This window comes from Oryza glaberrima, chromosome 9 (assembly GCF_000147395.1).
Source record: "Oryza glaberrima chromosome 9, OglaRS2, whole genome shotgun sequence".
Taxonomy (NCBI): Eukaryota; Viridiplantae; Streptophyta; class Magnoliopsida; order Poales; family Poaceae; genus Oryza; species Oryza glaberrima.
This window is the reverse complement of record NC_068334.1, coordinates 13,031,047-13,050,788: the sequence shown is the minus strand read 5'-3', so window position 1 is coordinate 13,050,788 and position 19,742 is coordinate 13,031,047. Positions and strand designations below refer to the sequence as shown.

At 48.9% G+C, this 19,742-nt stretch overlaps 2 protein-coding genes across 2 annotated transcripts; one reads left to right on the top strand and one right to left on the bottom strand.

Moving 5' to 3' along the window:
• Positions 1-6,763: 6,763 nt before the first annotated feature.
• Positions 6,764-7,363, bottom strand: LOC127784964 (uncharacterized). The gene has a single exon (XM_052312392.1). The coding sequence runs from the start codon at positions 7,273-7,275 to the stop codon at positions 6,979-6,981; it is 297 nt and encodes a 98-aa protein (XP_052168352.1). The 5' UTR covers positions 7,276-7,363; the 3' UTR covers positions 6,764-6,978.
• A 10,017-nt stretch (positions 7,364-17,380) lies between these two features.
• On the top strand, positions 17,381-19,675 carry LOC127784205 (probable inactive receptor kinase RLK902). The gene has a single exon (XM_052311395.1). The coding sequence runs from the start codon at positions 17,593-17,595 to the stop codon at positions 19,537-19,539; it is 1,947 nt and encodes a 648-aa protein (XP_052167355.1). The 5' UTR covers positions 17,381-17,592; the 3' UTR covers positions 19,540-19,675.
• Positions 19,676-19,742: the final 67 nt, after the last annotated feature.

Genomic DNA, 19,742 nt, shown 5'->3' with positions numbered 1-19,742 from the left:
CTTATTTAGTAGTGATCATGTGTGCCCCCTTCCAGAGGAAATGGAGAATTTTGTCAACAGAACACGGTTTTTGTCGCGGAAACGCGGGGCTAAAAAAAAATCCTAACTTTTCTAAGCACGTTTTGAATTACAGCAATTACATCACTGGTTTGATCAGAGAAGACAAATAATCTTCGTAGTATTCCAAAAATCTGACCTTGCATCGGCTAAGATAGATGGGTACCTACCTACCAGATTAACAGTAAGAGCAGTTTCAAGAGGACTTTAGGAACGGGTTGAATGATCAGTTCGTCAATTGACTGACTTTTTGGATCAGGACATGCCTTCATCTGATTCGACTTATTGGTCAGTTCTGTGTACATTGGTCTACTTATCAGTTGATTTTCTCCATTCTTTCGTCTCAAAATTGAAGGCCATGCCGCTCAGTACATCATTAATTGTGTTCCAACTCAAAAGTCTGAACTCTGAAGAGGTCTTCCAAGGCTAGAAGTAGAACCTTCAGAGATGAAGCTGCCATGCGTTCGGTCAGCATAATCGTATATAATTCCCAGTAGAATTAATTCAGAACGTTGAAGAATGAATTATCCTCGATCAAAACACGTGAATTATGCAGCCTTCGCCATCAGTGGCTTCGGTCCATTATCACCTAGGACCTACCATTTTCAGGAGGAATTTTCAGGCTTGTGGATATAGTTACAGTTGATCATGAAATTTTGCTCCTCTCCTAGATATCATTGAAATCATTGACTCCAGCATAAAATAAACTGCAAAAATGAAAACAAGGACAAACATATCATCAGTCAATTCAGGCAGTTTCTGTGCTGTTAAGGGTGTAGTTAGCATGCGAAACAAGCGTTGCGCAAGCCTTAACCTGAAGAGACTTTCACATAAAGAAAGTGAGGAAAGGAATGAGCATCAAGTCATCAGCAATGGGGAATGGTCTAAAGATTGTGTTCCTGAAAGAGCTCAGTACAGAATCATGCAAGAAATGCAAGGAGCCCCTTTGACTACTTCTGTACCATGCAGAGCAGGTTACTGCTGGTTTTTATTCTGAATATTCAGATGCAACATATATCCATTATTATCTGATTCAAGTTAAGAGTCTCGGGGCACACGTGTTACCGGCTCTCTCTGCGTGAGAACCGTGTTCATGTAGATGGCATGATTAGTTCACAGTTCACACCACGGTTAGTCACTGAAAGGATCATTTGCTTGCTTGATGTGTGAAGTGTGGAGATAGCTGTGAGCTGCCGTAATTTTGCATGAGTTCAGAAGTGCACTTCACTTCACTTGATGGCAAGGACAGGAGATAGGACGTTTGGAACAAATCTGTACTTGCCTTGGAATCAACTGATGAAGGGTGAAACAAACATCCTTTATTGATGTTCTCCTTTTTCTTTTGTGAAAGATATCCAGCAGCTGTTAGCTTTGTTTTTAAAGCTGGAAGTAGCAAATATTTACAAAAAATAAACGTCCTTTGGCTTTGTAGAAGTAGAGATCACCGTAAAAAGATCGGTAAGGATTTATAACAAAGATCATTTAGTATTCCTGACAGTAGAATATTACCGGTAGAGATTGCAACTTGAAAATCGTGATCCGAGCTCACACCGAAAAGACTAAAAGCTTAGCGCCGCCACCTAATTCTAAAACCCTAGCGCTACTGCCCTCTGGTCTTCTCTCATCGTTGTCAATGGCGGTGGTGATGACGGATCTTCTTGTGGTCTCATGTCCATGGCACCGTTGTATGAGTGGAGATGAGGATGGCACCTCGTAATTTATATGCAATCTGTAATTAGTTGTTTTTTTTCGTTTATATTTAATACTCTATGCATATGTCCAAACATTTGATATGACAGGGTGAAAAATTTTGCCAGGGGATCTAAACTCCATAACCACACCTCCATACCCATGTCGAGATCAGACTCACCGGTCGGCACTCCTTGAGCTCCTGACACACTCCATAACCACACCTCTTTTGACATTTTGTTGATCATCACCTGCTGCATGTATTGATGATTCATCGTGGAAAATATCCATTTGTTCCTCCATTTCCAGATCTTCTAGCGCTAGCTGATCAGAATGGAAACAGATTTAGTCGACGATGTGGAGTTGTCCCTTTTTGAGCCTTCAAATGGATCATGCATATTTTCCTCCTCTAAAGGAACATGCAAGACAGCCTATCTCAGTCTGAAAATTGTGTTTCAACCGCTTTGTTATAAACCTGAAAAATAAAATAAAATAGGTGGTTCATATCACACTCACACGACCAATTTTTCTTTATCACAAAGTCACAAAAGGTGTGGAACATGTAATGTGCTCTCCTATGTAACATCTCCATCAGTAAAAGTGATCCGTCCTAGGCTCCCTAGATACGACTATCCATGGATTCCCTCATGAAGCTGATATTGCTGGAGGTGACAAACATTGCAAAAACTTTTGTTCCTTTCAGATTCTGCTGTTTCAAGTGGATCGGTACAAACTTTTGTTGCAGATGATAAACAATATATGAACAGTACAGGTCTTTTGGCAGAACAGTCAATCTAGGCACACTTCTACAAAAAAAACATATTTCCATGAGGTCAAAACATATTTTTCGATGCGGTTGGGACACTCGTCTGCACGGAAAGATATGTGAAAATAGCGATTTTTCCATGCGGGTGCTTATGTTGGCCACATGCAAAAATAAAAATCCAAAAAAATTAAAAAAACTAAAAAAAAATCCGATTTTTACAAGCACAAAAGGTAACTGAACTGAAACTGTTGATATATATGTGAGGTTACTGCAGAAGAATTATTGGTATTTAATGACTATCATAGTCTTTCAAAACTCAGCGCAATGTTCAACTCATGTTTCGGCATCATCATTTGTTTTTAGATAAACCTAATTCCCCAGTATTGGATAATGGTATCTCCCAACTGTCATCATGTTCATATTGTGAGCAAGAAAACCATAACCTCCGAAAATAATTTCGGCTGCATAGAGATCTTTTAGACAGTCTACATGACAAACAAATTGCTGAATGGAAAGTCCACAAAGTGTGCATTCATTTTAGATACTCTATGAAGTCAACATAGCTATTCAAAAGTTATTAACTTCCCAGTACTCACATAAAAACATCATCTGGGCCAATGTGTTTCCAACAGAAATACTAGTGGATAAATGTAAACATAGACCTATTCATCTCATTGCTGAACGAAATAGAGACAACCAGCAGATCAGTTATAATAACATGCTTTTGGACCAATATCAGACTGTACAATGCTGAATGTTGACAAAACTGGGCTGAACAATGGCAAAAGAGCTATCAAATTTGCTGCCCCTCATAGTATGTGCTGTGTATGCTGTGTGTTGGGAGCACATAACTATATAAACCGATATTATGTGCATACGGAAGTCAGAGAGTAGGCAGGTTTTACCAAGTTGACGCAACTGCTTCATCTTTCACATTTAGCAAAGCAGATGATTAGCCTCTTCACTTAGTCAACATGCATTCATTTCTTTTCCTGAAATGTTAACCAAATAGCAAGAAGCACTAAGTAGGTATACCAAACCTTCCTTTTGCATTTGAAAAATATTAGCTCAGGTCAAAGTCACTGGACCTGTAATGAAACTAGTGAAGAACACAAGTATACTTACATAATCTTGAACCAATATATGAAAGAAAAAAATCAGAAAATAAGATAGTAAGCATATTGCTTTCCTGCATATTGCAGACCAAAATAAGCAATGAATTGAATGGTTATGAATAACCTACAATATATGCATCACAACTTACAATCCCAATCCCTGTAAACCCAGCTTCATAATCTTACGGTGGCCAAAATTATGTGTTTTTTGGATTCCTACATCATGCATATTTTCCCTTCATTCATACAAGTGTGTTCCATCTAAACAAGCAAAATATCATCAGTTCATCATTTGCCAGAATCACCAAGGAACTCTTCCATCTATTAAATCATATGTAGATTGACACCTGTACATGCAAACAATTATAATTTGTAGGTCATATATAATTAGTTATAGCACCATAAAACGACATATTGAGCATATTGGCAAAAGTAATCAAAAGTGGAAGTAGGAATAGACAATTGTATATGGCTCATTCCAGGCCGGATGTAACGGAACATATTTATACATCTACATATGGGCCAAATATAGTCAGTATTACAGATAAGTAGGCCATAAAAATGATCCGATATTATATTCCAATTACATGACAGGCCAGATTTTATTTTTATTTGTCATTATTAAACACAATTCTACATTTAGTGGTGTGATGTGGCTGTTCTCTGCTTTCAAGTTGCAATGGCACAGAGTCTCCTGCTCATTCAAACAAAAAATGCTCTAGTGCTAACAGTGAGAACTCAACGCAGCAACACAAGACGGACTATTCCACCACCTCGAAGACGGCCATTTCCCAATTTCAACTGCATGCTTCAAACTTATTGTTCACGCTCGTTTGTTACATCACCGAATTAGTATATCCCACTAAATCATCCACTGAACATTGTTCTCGAGGTTGAAATTAGCATTCTGCAAGAAAAAGAGAAAAGAAAAACATATCTCCTCGCACAGGCATTACAACAAACACTAGTTATGCAAAGCATCGACAAAAGGAATAGCAGCACCGATAGAAATGCAATTGCAAAAGCTAACAGTTTACAAATCATGGATCCACAAGAACGATGGATAGAGAAACCAACCAAGAACGGTGCCTCACCTTGGTGACGCACTTTTTCCGCACTGGACGGAGTTGGAGCGAGCCTTCGTCGGAGCAGCCGGTGACTCCGCCCACACCACTGGCCGCCGCCTCCCCCATCGCCCTCGCCGTCCCCGCGAGGAAGCGGATGGTGTTCCCGAGCATCCTCCGTATGCGGCGGAGACGGGGGACGGGTCGCCGGCGGCGACGGCTGCACGACGAGCCGATTTGTGTCACAATGTCTCACATCCGAAGCCCGAATTCCAAATTTGAGCGGGTCGTATTGGATCGCAAAGGTTGCGATCCAATTTTTTGTAGGCCTAAATTGGGCCCAGCTATCTGTAAGGGAGCAATGAGTCGAGCGGGCCAAAAGTTGGTGGGCCAGTTTCGTTATAGTGCTCTCTTATGGTGGGCCATCTAGATCGCTACCATACGCCGGGGCCGGGCCGTCTGTCAGACGCCTAGACTTATATGGGCCAAGATTTAATAGGCCGAATTTTTCATCAAATTGTCATCTCTTTATGGAATAAGTCTATTTTAACTCACTCAACTCATTTCCCTGATCGTATTGAATCCCACAACCGCAAAATCGTGTATAACACATCCCCAACTCCTAAAACCATTGCAAATTAACTCTCCGGATGGTTTCAGAGACGGTTTTGTCCTGCGTTGCATCTTTGACCCCATTAACTAGCTGAGCTAGCTTGTGGGGCCCACATGTCAATGATAAAGATAAAAAATAAAAAAAAAAAGGTAGGGCCCACCGTCAGCCACGAGCTGACTAAGCTAATCAACAGGGTCAAAGATGCCACGTAGGATAAAACCTCCTACGAAACCCCTAGAGAGTCAATTTGCAACGGTTTTGGGAGTAGGGGGACACGTTATACCCGATTTTGCGGTCTAAGGGATGCGATTCATTCACGGGCATGAGTTGAGTGAGGCAAAGTAGACTTAGCCCCAAATGCCATATGGGCCCGCTGGAGTTTGTTCCTGAATTGGGCTGGAGTTTGGTCAGGAGTGGATCGCCTGACCGCTGCGCCGCTGACCAGACGGCGCCGTGCTCCACTCTAAGTCGCCGGAGCTCCGCGTCCTGCCCGGCGCCCGACTACGTATGTTCCCCTCTCCGATGCTTCCACGCGCGTCCAGAGGCCCGAAGCTTGCCTCCCCGTCCACCTACGGAGCAATCTGCTCGGCATCAGTCTCCTCTCGCCTCGCACGCAAGTTGTTCGACGAAATGCCGGGGCGGGACAAGATCCCGCCGCGCGCGTAATTGAAGATGATCCCCAAGAACCGAGGGTGGCGGATTCGCGAAGGGGCCCGCGGCCGGACCACCCCCGTCACGGCGGTGCTCCAGTTGCTGCCGACGCCGGGTGGTGTCCGGCAGGTGTGCACTTTGACGTCTACGGTTTCGGCATCGTCGTCCTCAAGATCCCCTCCGGCCGGCGCCACGTGTCTCAGCCATGGTCTCGGAAACCATCACTGTCATTAATTCTAGAACTTTCTTCTCATGAATTGTCTTTCCAACACAGCATCCAAATCCAAGCGGCTCAATTATCTTGTGGATGTTGACAGCCAGGGCAGGTCGGCTAGCTTTTTGCTCGCCGCGACGTGGAGGTCAGGCGACGCGAAGCCGATGGATCCTTCTTCCTCCCGGTCGACTGCCGTGTCAGCAACTCCAGGTGGAGAAACGACTGGTCAAACTCAAACAGTCTCATATCTTCTAGCTCTTCAACCATGTCAAAGGTACACGTAATTAACCTCTCAGGTTCAGCACCAAATGACTAATTGCTTCCTAGTTCCTTGTCAATGTTTGCAACCTCATTCCGTATGACCCTTTTTTCCCCAAGTTTCATTAATATTTTGTTTTTCTATGACTATTAACTATTGATGAGCTAGTAGACTGTAGACTGTGATGGCATAATGATACCTTGCAGTCTGAAGTCTGAACTAATTCATGAACAATATGAACAGAGTTGCTGAAGAGAGGAGGGCCGGAGAATGATCAAATCAAGAACCACCGCACGGAAACATCCAAGGATTGTTTTGCTAAGATATAAGCAAGGTAAGTAAACTCGATCACTGATATTTTACAACACAAACAAGAGAGGGGAATAACATGTACATCTGGTGTGCTACAACCAACAGCTAAAGCTCTGAACCATGCAGATAGACATCACAGTAAACAGCATGTCAGCATGGACAGGCATCAGGTACTAACTCTCCGATCTCACAAAAAAAAAAAAAAAGAAAGATCATCATCGATCGATCGATCGATCGATCACTCCCCGACCGGGATGGCGCCGCCGGCGCGGCGGAGCGGGGAGAGCGACCGGGATGCCCGGAGCGTCGTCGCCGGGCAGCGGCCGCCGCCGGCCGGCCGCGTCTCCAGCAGCTGCAGCTTGAGGAGGAGCTCCCTGGCCTCCTCCTCCTCCTTCTTGATCCTCATCACCTGGCTGTGGATCAGGTACACTCCATCCTGCTGCTGCTGCTGCTCCAGATAATCCCCGACCGCTGATCTTCTTGCTCCCTGCAGCTGATCCCTCTCCTCCATTGGAGCTGACCTCGAAATCGCCATGGAATTAAATCTCAATTGCTTCTGCTGCTGCAGCTCAATTGTTGTGATGACACAGGTGTTCTTGTTGTTGTTTAGCCACAGGAGAAACTTGATATATATAGAGAGAGAGATGAAGAAGAAGATCAGAGGGGGGGGGGGGGGGGGGGGGACTGGAGAGAGATGGTCAGGGTTCGCTTGCTTGTGAGGTGATTTTTGGCGGGAAAGCGACGGCGATGGCGCGAGAGGGAGGAAACGTGGGGCGGTTTCCCAGCAGTCGTTTTGGCGGTTGGGGGAGTGGGGAAAGAGGACGCCACGGTTGGCTTTGGCTATCCATCTGGACCAAGGACAAATCTCCGCGTTTTTTTTTTCAATGAAATATATTTTCAACATCGTGAATTAATTGCGAGAGATATGCATCTGATCATCTCCCCCTTTTTTTTCTTCTTTGCCTCGAGTATTTTCCACGTCGTGAATTAATTGCACGAGATATTTGTGCACTTCATTTCCGTGGCTGCTTTTCTCGGTTGTCTGACCATGCTCTTTGCATACGTACGCGTACGGTTCTTGAGCATTCAAAATATACAGGTTTTTTGGGATTAATTTTTTTCTTTTTATGATGATCGTGGGGATATTCCATTCAAAAAAAAACCATTCAAAATGATTGGGGGATAAATGGTTTGGATTGGTGATGTTCTTCGTTCTTACGCAACGAGAAGGTGTTGATGTAGGGCCGACTTGGATTAAAGCCAAAACATGGCCCTACCAAAATTTTGGTAACTTTAGTAGTAAACGTGCTAGTTAGGATTGAAGCCAAACAATTGGCAGTGACCACGTTCAATTTGGCTATATTCTAGAATCTTCTTCACTTTCATACTAAATTTTAGCTTTATATTGGTATTAAACCAAACATAGACCAGCTAACTTTGCCCTACAAAAAATTGGTAGTGCCAAAATTTGCCTAGATTTTGGCACTACCAATTAATTGATAGGGTAGAAAAATAAATAGGCCTATGCTCTTCGCAAGATATCATCCAATCGTAGAAGAACACGTACGTGCCGTCTAAATGTAGGGAACGACGACGAGTCGACGACCCAAGTCCAAGGCTGACAAGCTTCCCAGCTTCTCGAGGACTACTAGCTAAGCTGGTCTGCTGGCGTAGTGGTGTGCCGTGAACCAACAAGAAAGAACACGGAATTAGAACAGTAGATTACCACGCAGACAACGTGTTCAGATATCTCTGACGAAACGTAAACAGTGAATCGGATAACGCTTCCAAACCCGACCCCTACTTTGTTGACATGCTAGAAGGCACCACAACCACACATTTGTTTCACGGAACGAGGATAGATAAACTCACATAAACACACACATGTACACATAACATGCATCCGCAAAGCGGCAAATGCAAAGTAAATCTGCACTGTGCAAGTATGCTGCAAACTATGAGACGACCAAATGGGCAGCCCAGCCCGGACACGACCGGGCCTAGACTGAGATCAGTCAGTGTGGCACACCCCGACTACATGTTAGGCTATACCGTGCACGCGCACACGCACGGGCTGCACCAATCCAATAAGACTCGGTCCATGTTGGGCCGCCCTGAAGGCACGACATCCTATCGTGCTTCGTTAAGAATACGTCTAATTTTTTCCTCCCACATCTTTTGGCTCGTGTATTATATGGTTGGATAAGTCTATTTTGCATTTCGTCTCTTTGGGTTGTGTATTATATGACTGAATTTGAGTTTATTTGGATCCGTCAACTATTTTCTTCCGTGTTCATTGGACCGTGCCGTGCTGGACCGGCCCACCGTGCCAAGGCATCAGCCCAACTGTCAAGGCCGGGCCAGCACGGGCTCAACACCAATCATGATGTGCCATGCTTGGGCCTTGCCATGGGCTGGGCCGTCGGGCCTTATGGCCATGGTACTACTCCTGTTGCGGTTGGCAGTTGGCAACGAACTACTCGAGCTTGAGGGGGGAAGCAGGTCTCCAGCCCAGCCCACACCGGCCTAGCGTGGGCCGGCGGCCCAACTCCCAAACGATGGGTCGTCTCGCCTCGCACGCGCGGAGCAGCTCGAGTCCGCTCCGCTCGGAGTCGGACTCGTTCTATCTCAGACTCCATCGCGCGGCGGAAAGCGTCAAAAGGCTCCGCCTCCGTGTGAAGCACTGAAGCGGGAGGAAAGGGACAACGAGTAACGCGCACAGCGAGCACAGAGCAGTGTGGCTCTCCTTCCTCGGCCGACACGAGACTTAATTTGGCGGCGAGCAATTCAAGCTGCATCTCATGTCGCGCATACACATACATGCAGCCGCCCGCGCGCGCGCGTCTCCCTCGCCGTCGCCGTCTTTCTCATCGGCCGGTCGCACGCAGCCGCAGCGCGGGCAAGGTGGTGCCCGTATCTTCGGCCGTGTCTCAGCTTTCTGTTCCCATGCATATGGCTGACGTACGTGCAGTACTGTACTGGCCAGGCCAACACAGACAGAACACAAGTCAGTTACTGAGCCTGCACGGTGACACGGACGGGGAGCCGGGGAGCCGCCACGTACGTACTGACGTTCGTTCACCGATCGACAACTGTGGGTCGCTGTTTCCGCTTCCGAGCTTGACTTTTAGCCGCCTCCACATGACACGCTGTCGGCCTCTCGGCAGCCCAGTTTTTCTCCACGTCTCTCTTCTTTCACCGTTGGTCGATTGTCTGTTTTTTTTTTCTTAGGTCTGTTTAGATCCCACCTTAAAATTTTTCACTCTGTCCCATCGAACGTTTGAACACCTGCATAAAATATTAAATATAGGCTAAAAAACTAATTGCACAAATTGCGACTAATTTACGATATAAATATGTTAAGCCTAATTGCTCCATGATTTGATAATGTGGTGCTACAGTAAACATTTACTAATGATAGATTAATTAGGCTTAATAAATTTGTCTCGCAGTTTTCAGGCGGATTCTGTAATTTGTTTTGTTATTAAACTATGCTTAATACTTTAAATGTGTGTCCGTATATTCAAAGTGATACGTAAAAATTTTTCACCCCTCGATTTAGAGACAGCCTTAACTGCGAAGATAAGAAGAGGCAATAAACCATGATAATGGCGCACCATGCCATTATAGAATCTGTTTGGTTACTTCACGCATGTCTTTCCCCGCCCCATAAGCTGTGTCATCGTGTGTATGCACTTCTGTCTTCCGTGTAATCTAAGAAGGGAAAAATTAAATAATATCACAACTAACTGGTCTTTTCTTATCGTAATTTCATACAGAAGTTTTTTTTTTCCTTTCCAACTTTATGCATGTATCCAGTTTTTAGCAATCTCTCATGCCCCATAAACCTTCATTGTGATGATCGAAGTTACCCCTACCACTAGAGAGGTACTTCCTCTTTAGCTTTTGCACATAAACATGACGATGAACACACATTATAGATAAAATATTAAATCTCATATGGTCATACTCAACAAAAGAGAACATAAGAGGCAACTTCGCTTATACTATGCTGGAAGTTTATAAGATGTGGGAAATCGTTGAGAAGTGCGATAAGTACTCACTAAAAACAAACTTTGTGATCAATGTTTTACACGAAATTGAGTTGTAGGGATGAGATCAAAAGGACCAATGACTTGTTGAGGGTTATGTAAATGCGGAAAAGATCCTCTAAATTAGAGCTAGATCAAATCGAGCCAATTAGATTAAGCGGCTCACATTCCGTCCTTAAACAAATGTTTTTGATAATTTGGAAACTAATAACCTAATTTCAGTTACCTTTGTACATGTTTCCATCAGAGTATTGTATGTAATTTTGCTGGAACTTTTTCATCAGAGCACTATTTGCAGAGGATGTAAATGAACAATGCAATACTTTTAGTGCTACACTTTGGAATAAGTGTAACCTTCGCAATAAGGTAATACCCTTCTTTTGATATTAGTAGAAGACGTGAAATGGGATACACATCGTTAGATGACCGACACAATATAGGTTATGTACATCCTCTATGGATCGATGTAGAGGCTGGGTTATTAATTCATTACCTTAGAAAAAAATGAACAACACAGCACATATATATATATATATATATATATATATATATATATATATATATATATATATATATATATATATATATATATATAAATAAATAAACAGAGACTGATCCAAGAGACAAGTAACAAGTTTATATTTACTAAAGCAGTATAGTTCAAAGCTTTCATCACTAGTAAAAAATTGTTTTTTCATGCAGCCAAAAATTGTTATTTGAATGCGGCCGGGTGGCCCGCTTGCACGCAGGTGTCCTCGAAAAACATTTTTCAATGCGGGTAACGCAACTGCCTTAGTGTCACGCCCAGAAATTTAGCCCAAAATTTCATACTATTTTGTGTATTAAATCCTTGTCCAGTACTAGCCAGGGTATACAAAACGACAAGTAATAAACAGATCCAAACGTAAATAAAGCGTAAAATACTTACAGAAGAGGCACTTAGTCCTCACACCGGAACGAAAGCAGTAGCAGCGAAAAAAGGCGATCCTAGCGGGGCTTCAGCTCCACTCCACAAGCAAAACTCAACTGGGGTCTGAGCCTTGGTCTTCTAACTTCGTCTTCAGCTCAGAAGCACTACACTTCTGAAAAGGGGGAATAATAGCAAGGCTGAGTACAATCGCCGTACTCAGCAAGCCACACCAATGATGCAGATGTGCAAGGGGATACAAGGACGGTTTGTGGCTATTTGTATAAAGGCAGTTGTAAAACATTTTATTGAGCAAAACAGTAAAACTGTTGAGTAATTAAGGTAATATTAAATCTCCACTGATCAACGCTACATCACGTTGAACAGATCCAACCAACCCACCTGAACTATAGTGCATTGGGTCAATTTATTAAGGGTGAGACTAATCACGGTGAATCTGGTCGATCGCCCATAACCGCGGGCACGTCTATTCGAATAGTTTTACTCTGGCCAGAGGTGCACAACTGTACCCACAAGACACAATCCACCGGCATGTCACCGTGTCATCATGTGCCCATGATGAACACGTCACCACGTCGAGTGATTGTGACAAGACCCTTCATATAACTCTCCCCTAACCATCCACACCACGCTAAGGTTTTACCCCCACTCCTCGCAAGGCAGCAGGCAGTCCCCTCGTGCGCCGCGGTAAATCCGGCAGCTGAACAACCAGACACCCCGACTAACCCAACTCCATCACGCCCATCCTCGCCACCGGTGCCTAGGAAAGGGTCGAGCTATACTTCAGATCAAGCAGTTACCCGCTCCCGCTTGTGGTAAGCACTGTAAGTCTTCCAGAGTTTCCCGTGAACCGGTCCTTAATTGCCATGGGTGTGACTCGCAAAACCATGCACCCACAGCCCACAATTCAGTCGCATTTTAGATGGATAATTACAAGCAATGCAACATGGTCGGGTGTCTCGAGCACGCAACTCGTCATGATACTAACAGGTTTAAAACTGTAATTATCTCATCAACTGAGCTAGTGGTAATTAAGCATGGCTAAGCAAACAGTTCTAGCTGTGTCACATAAGTAACACGAGCTAGTCGATTTATTACCCAAGGTTGACATAGGACATATATCAAATAATATGGCATAAGCGAGCAGATAGGTAAACCCTGATCCCATGTAATTAGCAAAACAATGCATGTTTATTTGCGAATGATAAAATATTTGTAAATTGGGATCAACATGCTCAAGGGGAATGTGTGACTTGCCTTGCTTCTTCACTTTGATCTTCCGAACTCTTCTCCTTTGCGACCGCAGACTTCCGAAACAACGGATTCTACATGCTGGCACGCAAACGAGGAAAAAACTCTAATAAAAACCAAGAAAACAGTACATAATAAGTAAACAAAGAATTTCTAGAATTGATTATCGATTTATGACGCAAATATTAATTGTTTTCTCAAGGGAAAAGGCACTGCTGACGTCATCAAAGGGGAAAGGCGCGCCGACAGGCGGGCCCCACACATCAGCGGGACTAGGGGAGGGCGCACGGTGGACACGGTCCACCGCGGCCGGGGCGGCACCGTGGACCGAGACCACGGGTGGTCCACGGGCGGCCATAGGGCAGGGCGCCTAGAGCACGGGCACGGCTCAGAGCCGGCCCAGCCGAGACACGACGCGCTGCGGCGCACGACCACCGGCGGCGAGTGGCGGCGTGAGAGGGCGCACGAAGGGTGGCGGAAAGGAGAGGAGGAAGGGGATGCTCACTAAGCGGCAAGGCACCGGACGGAGGCAAGATAGCGGCGGCGCTCCCCGGGGCGAGGACGACGGCGACGCTCCAACGGCAGCCGACGGGCGACGAGTGACGGCCGGGGACCAGAACGACCTGGGGAGTGCGGTGGAATGGTTAGGGAAAAGGGAGGAAGCACGAGGTGGCGGGAAAACTCGGCCGGAAGCCGGCGACGAGAGGAGGAGCTCACCTCTCAAAGCAGGGAGGATGGGCACCGGCGACGGGGAGCTTGTTTGAGGGGATGCCAGGCTCCCTATCGTCGCCGCGATGCTACCGGAGGAGGACGTGAGGACGGAGGTCGCTTAGAGCGGCGGCGAGGGATGGCCGGAGGCGGTAGAGATTGTGGCGGCTCGTTGGCAGTGGAGGTGGAGTTTCAGTGGTGAAGGGGGAAAACGGATCGGTGGCCGGGCTTGCCCATGCGGCGGAGAAGCTGGCGATGTTGGCGGCGCGAAGCGGCGACGGCTATGGTGGCGGTGGTGCGTGGCTGGAGTTGGCGACGGTGGAGGAAAGAGATGGTGCGCGTGGCGGCAGCGTTTCGGCTATAGATTGGGGAAGAGGAGCGGTGGACGGGGTGCGGCAAGGAATGGCGATGCCGACAGCGGTGTTTGCGTGGCGCGGCGGCGACAGGAGCGGCTGTGGCGACCGGCTGGAGCTCGACGGCAAGCGGCGGCGCACGGCTCGGCGTGGGGAGAGCGCGGGGGCGCGCGGCGGGCTCGGGAAAGGAGGGGAAACGAGAAAGGAAGGCCGGGGGAGGGTTTTTATAGCTCTGGGAGGGGAAATCGTGGCCGGGATGGGCGGCAACGGCCGGCGTGGTGGAGTGGCGACGTGGCACGTGACGGGGGTCAACCGGCGCCGATTTTTATGGGGAGATGGGGGAAAAGGTGGAGGAGGTGGTGGGGAACCGATTTTACTCGGTTTGGGAGCAGGGGTGCGAGCGGGAAGGCGCCGGATTTGACGAGGCGTGGGCGGCAATGGCCGGCCATGGCGGCTTCGGCCTGGGAAGCCGAAGGTAGAGGAAGGGCCTAACAGGTGGGGTCGCCGGGCCCACCTATCGGGGAGGGAGAGAGGGAGGAGTGCCAGGGGGTTATTTAGACTTTGCGCTAGGGGAAGTCGATCGGGCCGAGAAGGGAGGGGTCGGCCCGAGAGGGAAGGAGAGAGGGGCGAGCGGGCCAAGGAGGGGGAAAAGATCTTGGGCGGAAAATGGCCCAAGGAGGAAGGGGAGATTTAACTTTGGTTTTCTATTTATTTTAATTGATTAAATGAACTTTGTGCCATTAAAATTACTTCTTGAGCTCCGAAAATTGACTGAAAATTCCGGAGAGTACATTAGGGCACAGAGAATATTACAAAATATTCTCGGCCAATGGTTTTTAAAGGAAATTTTAATTTCCTCCATAATTTCACCAGATTAAATTGATTTAACTTTTATTTAATTTCTAGAAAATGCATTATTAAATGATTTTTAATCCCGAACGAAAATCGGGGCGTTACACTTAGAAAACGGGATTTTTGCGTGCGGTCACCTATGCCGACCTCACGCGAAAATAGTTTCAGCGGAAAAAAAATCCCAAAGAATAAAATCGCCCCCGAAACCCTAGCTCCATAATTCTCTCGAAAGCTTGGCCGCTACTGTCATCATCGTCATCGCAGCTGCCACCACCACCATCGTTGTTGCAACCGTCACCGCCGCCGTCGTCGTCGCAGCTGCCATGCTGCCATCATTGTCGTCATTGCGCCGCCGCCATCGTTCTTGAGGACGGGGGCAGCAGATCCGCCTACTGGCCGTTCGCTCCCCCCCCCCACCGTCGGCGGAGCTGACAACTGCCTGAGTCCACCGCCACCACTCCCAAGGTTGGGGTGCTAGATCCGCGTATCGGCTACCGCCTGCCCCAAGGCCGTCGTCTCCGCGTGAGTGGCTTCTGCCTCCGTCTTAGTCGCCGGCAGTGGAGAAGAGAAGGGGAGAGGGAAGGGGAAGAGGTGGAGAGAAGGAGTAGAGAAAAAGGAGCGGAGAAATCCCATCGGAGGAGGGGGTGGTGGCCGCTCACTCCTGCCGCTTGAGCCTACCACCGCTGCTCTCGAGGACAGGGCGGTGGATCTGACCATGGGGCCCACTTGCTCTCTAAGCTGGCCGCATGGCTCCTAAATCACCCTCAGAAAACGATTTTATGCAGACGAGAACAGTTATGACTTGTCTGCAACCTATAGGGTTCTCATGCAGAAAAATCGTATTTTAAGTAGTGTATGGCCTTAGCAATGTAAACCCAAAGTAACATACACCTATATGGTGGTGGACAGATTGAGTGGAACCAGTCTCTACAAGACCTGTGAAGCACAAATTTTGATAATTTGACCCTTTGTAAAAACTATTTTTACAAATGAACCGCTGCCAAAACTTATTTCAAATCTGACCCTTTTGCTCAACGCCAAATCGTGTGGCACTGAATTTAGACACCTCAGCGCCAAATAGCATGGCGCTGAATGTACGTTGGCACGCTGACTTAGTCTTCCATTTTCCACCACCTTTAACAGCTTTGACATGCAAAGATATGCGCCCACGGGGCGCAAAATCCGCGTCACCACCGCGCGCGCTACTCTATTTCCTCGTTCGGTCTCCGTAGTGGAAACCTCCTCCGCGTCCGCCGCACCGGCCGGCATCTCGGGCCGGACCTCGCGCCCTTCTCCTTCGCCTCTCACACGCACGCACGCACGTACACCCCGCACAAAAACCCCGAGAATTTCCGTGTCAAATCACATGCGGCCGCGATCCCGATCGACGCCTACGACGACACATCATAGTTTTTTAACCGGCGACTCCACTGCCACTACCCCATCGATCGATCCATGATCCATCGCCGTCGCGTCGCAGAAATTCTCACACACGGACGGTCACACGTCCGTCCGATCGGTCGATCAGTGCGCGCGCCGCGCGGTGCACGCAATTAGCTAGCGAGCGCCAAGACGACGTACGGGTTAATTAACCCAGCAAATATTCTAACATGGACTAATCATATCAATTCGTGTCGACTAGTCGATCATTCGCAGGAGAGACGTACGGAGAAGCCGTATAGGGCTGAGTTCTTTCCCGACTCATCTCGATCGTATTCCACGTACACTTTTTTAAACTACTAAACGATACCCCATAAAAAAATACTAAACGATATGTTTTTTAAAAAAAGTTTATGTACGAAAATTATTTAAAAAAAATCATATTAATCAATTTTTTAAAAAATAAATAATACTTAATTAACTATAAGAAAATACGTTGCTCCGTTTGCGTGTGTCGAAGGTGACCTCACCTCTTGAACACAGCCTACATCGGCTCCGAGACGTCCAAATGGGAGGGAGGCATATATTCTCAGCCCAAGCCAGTGGCTGGCTCTAGCTGGCAGGGGCGAATCTACATTAGTATGAGCGGTACCAGGCGACACCAACGACTTTCGGTACAATCTATAGCGGAACTGCTTATCTATATACTATAATACTATGATCTAAGCATAATTAACATACTCCCTCCGTTCTACAATATAAGGGATTTTCAGTTTTTGCTTACAACGTTTGACCACTCGTCTTATTCAAATTTTTTTTGTAAATATAAAAAACGAAAAGTTATGCTTAAAGTACCGTAGATAATAAAGTAACTCACAAATAAAATAATTAATAATTTCAAAAAATTTTGAATAAGACAAGTAATCAAACGTTGTAACTAAAAACTCAAAATCCCTTATATTACGGATGGAGGGAGTACTATTTTCTGGACGGAGGGAGTACTACTGCTTGCTGGCGGTGCTTGCTCCGGCCACCGCGCCTAGCTAGCTGTGGAGCACATAACATGCACGTCGGCCTCTGCCGCGTACGTAGTATCTTCTCCTCCCCTGCATACTGCAAAACGCTCCCTTCCAACGCCTCACCTCCCTCTCGCCGTCGCCGTCGCCGTCCTCCTCGTTGTCGTTGTCGTCGTCTTCCTTTGACTCCTCTTATAATACAAGGAGAGCGCTCGCCCATTGCATCCATTTGCTTCCATCCCCCATCCCCCGCGCCTTTTTAGTTTGGACTCCGTCGCTCGCTCGCTTGCTTCGGGCGGCGGCGAGGTGACGATGCCGCGTGCGGCGGTCGGCGTGGTCGTCGCGTTGTTGTGGTGCGCCGCGCTGATCGGTGGCGGCGCGGGTGCGGGGCAGGACCTCGCGGCGGACACGGCGGCGCTGCTCGCGTTCCGGGACGCGGTCGGCCCGCGGCTGCCGTGGGCGTCGTCGTCGTCCTCGCCGTGCGGGTGGCGCGGCGTCCGGTGCGAGGCCGGCGGTGGGCGTGTCGTCGCGCTGCAGCTCCCCGGCGCGAAGCTGGTAGGGAGGGTGCCGACGGGGACGGTGGGAAACCTGACGGCGCTGCGGACGCTGTCGCTGCGCTCCAACGCGCTCTCCGGCGGGATCCCGGCGGACATCGGCAACTGCGGGGAGCTCAGGGCACTCTACCTGCAGGGAAACCAGCTCGCCGGCGAGGTGCCAGAGGGGTTCTTCTCGCTTCTGTTGCTACAGCGGCTCGACCTCTCGCGCAACCGCATCACGGGGAGCATCTCGCCGGAGTTCAACAAGCTCCGGCGGCTCGCCACTCTCTACTTGGAGAACAACGGCCTCAATGGCACCCTCCCCGCCGATCTTGATCTCCCGAAGCTTCAACTCTTCAACGTGTCCAACAACGACCAGCTCACCGGCGCCGTGCCGGCGTCGCTCGCCGGGAAGCCGGCGAGCGCCTTCAGTGGGACAGGACTCTGCGGTGGCCCTCTAAGCCCGTGTACAAACACTTCGCCGCCATCGCCGTCGCCGTCGCCGTCGCCGCCGATTCCGCCGCCTCCGGCAGCTTCTCAAGATAGCAAGAGCAGCAAGCTCTCCGGTGGTGCAATCGCCGGCATCGCTGTCGGCGCCGCGGCGGCGTTGTTGGTGGCGCTCGCGGTGATCGTCCTCCTCTGTTTCAAGCGTGGGAGGAGAAAGGAAGGGAGACCAGCCGACGTCGACGAGGACGCGTCCCCGGTGTCGGTCACGGTGGCGAGGACGGACAAGGTCGAAGTGAAGCGGTCGCGGTCGCGCCCGTCGCAGCAGACGACGACGGCGAGCGGCGCCAAGAAGCTGGTGTTCGTCGGCGGCGAGCCGGACGTGCCCTACGACCTGGACACGCTGCTGCACGCGTCGGCCGAGGTGCTCGGGAAGGGCTGGCTCGGCACGACGTACCGCGCCACGCTCGAGGGCGGCGCCGCCGTGGTGGCCGTCAAGCGGCTCAGGGAGGCGCCCATCGCGGAGAGGGAGTTCCGTGACAGCGTGGCCGAGCTCGCCGCGCTCCGCCACGAGAACCTCGCGCCGCTCCGCGCCTACTTCTACAGCAGGGACGAGAAGCTCCTCGTCTCGGACTTCGTCGGCGCCGGAGCCCTCTCCTCCCTCCTCCACGGCGGCGGCGGCGCCGTGCGCCGCGCGCGCCTCGGCTTCACGTCGCGGGCGCGCATCGCGCTGGCGGCGGCGCGCGGCGTCGCGTTCATCCACGGCGCCGGCTCGTCCCACGGCAACATCAAGTCGTCGAACATCGTCGTCAACCGCACGCACGACGGCGCCTACGTGACCGACCACGGCCTCGCCCAGCTCCTCGGCGCCGCCGTGCCGCTGAAGCGGGTGACCGGCTACCGCGCGCCGGAGGTGAGCGACCTGCGCAGGGCGTCGCGGGAGGCGGACGTGTACAGCTTCGGCGTGGTGCTCCTCGAGATGCTCACGGGGAGGCCGCCGGCGAACGCGGTGCCGGGGTTCGACGGCGTCGACCTGCCGCAGTGGGTGCGCGCGGTGGTGCAGGAGGAGTGGACGGCCGAGGTGTTCGACGCCAGCATCGCCGACGAGGCGCATGCGGAAGAGGAGATGATGCGGCTGCTAAAGCTCGCCGTCGAATGCACCGAGCAGCGGCCGGAGCGGCGGCCCACCATGGCCGAGGTGGCGGCGAGGATCGAGCACATCGTCGACACCGTCATCCGGAACGCCGACGTGGACGATTTCGACAGCGTTTCTCAGTAGTTTCAGTGACATTTTCTTTCTTTTTTTTCAGTTCATTGGTCCCAAAAATTGTAAAATTCAAAATTCTTCGTCATGATCATAGTTCATACATCACAGAATTGATTTATTTATTACCCTACTTTGCCTTCTGCATATTAGTGTTTGGTGAATTCAGGTACATCTTGCTCATCGTCATGCTACCGATAGTTACAACCTGCACACGG

Coding starts and splice junctions, on each gene's coding strand:
- LOC127784205 (XM_052311395.1), top strand. CDS start 17,593: ATGCCGCGTGCGGCGGTCGGCGTGGTCGTCGCGTTGTTGTGGTGCGCC.
- LOC127784964 (XM_052312392.1), bottom strand. CDS start 7,275: ATGGCGATTTCGAGGTCAGCTCCAATGGAGGAGAGGGATCAGCTGCAG.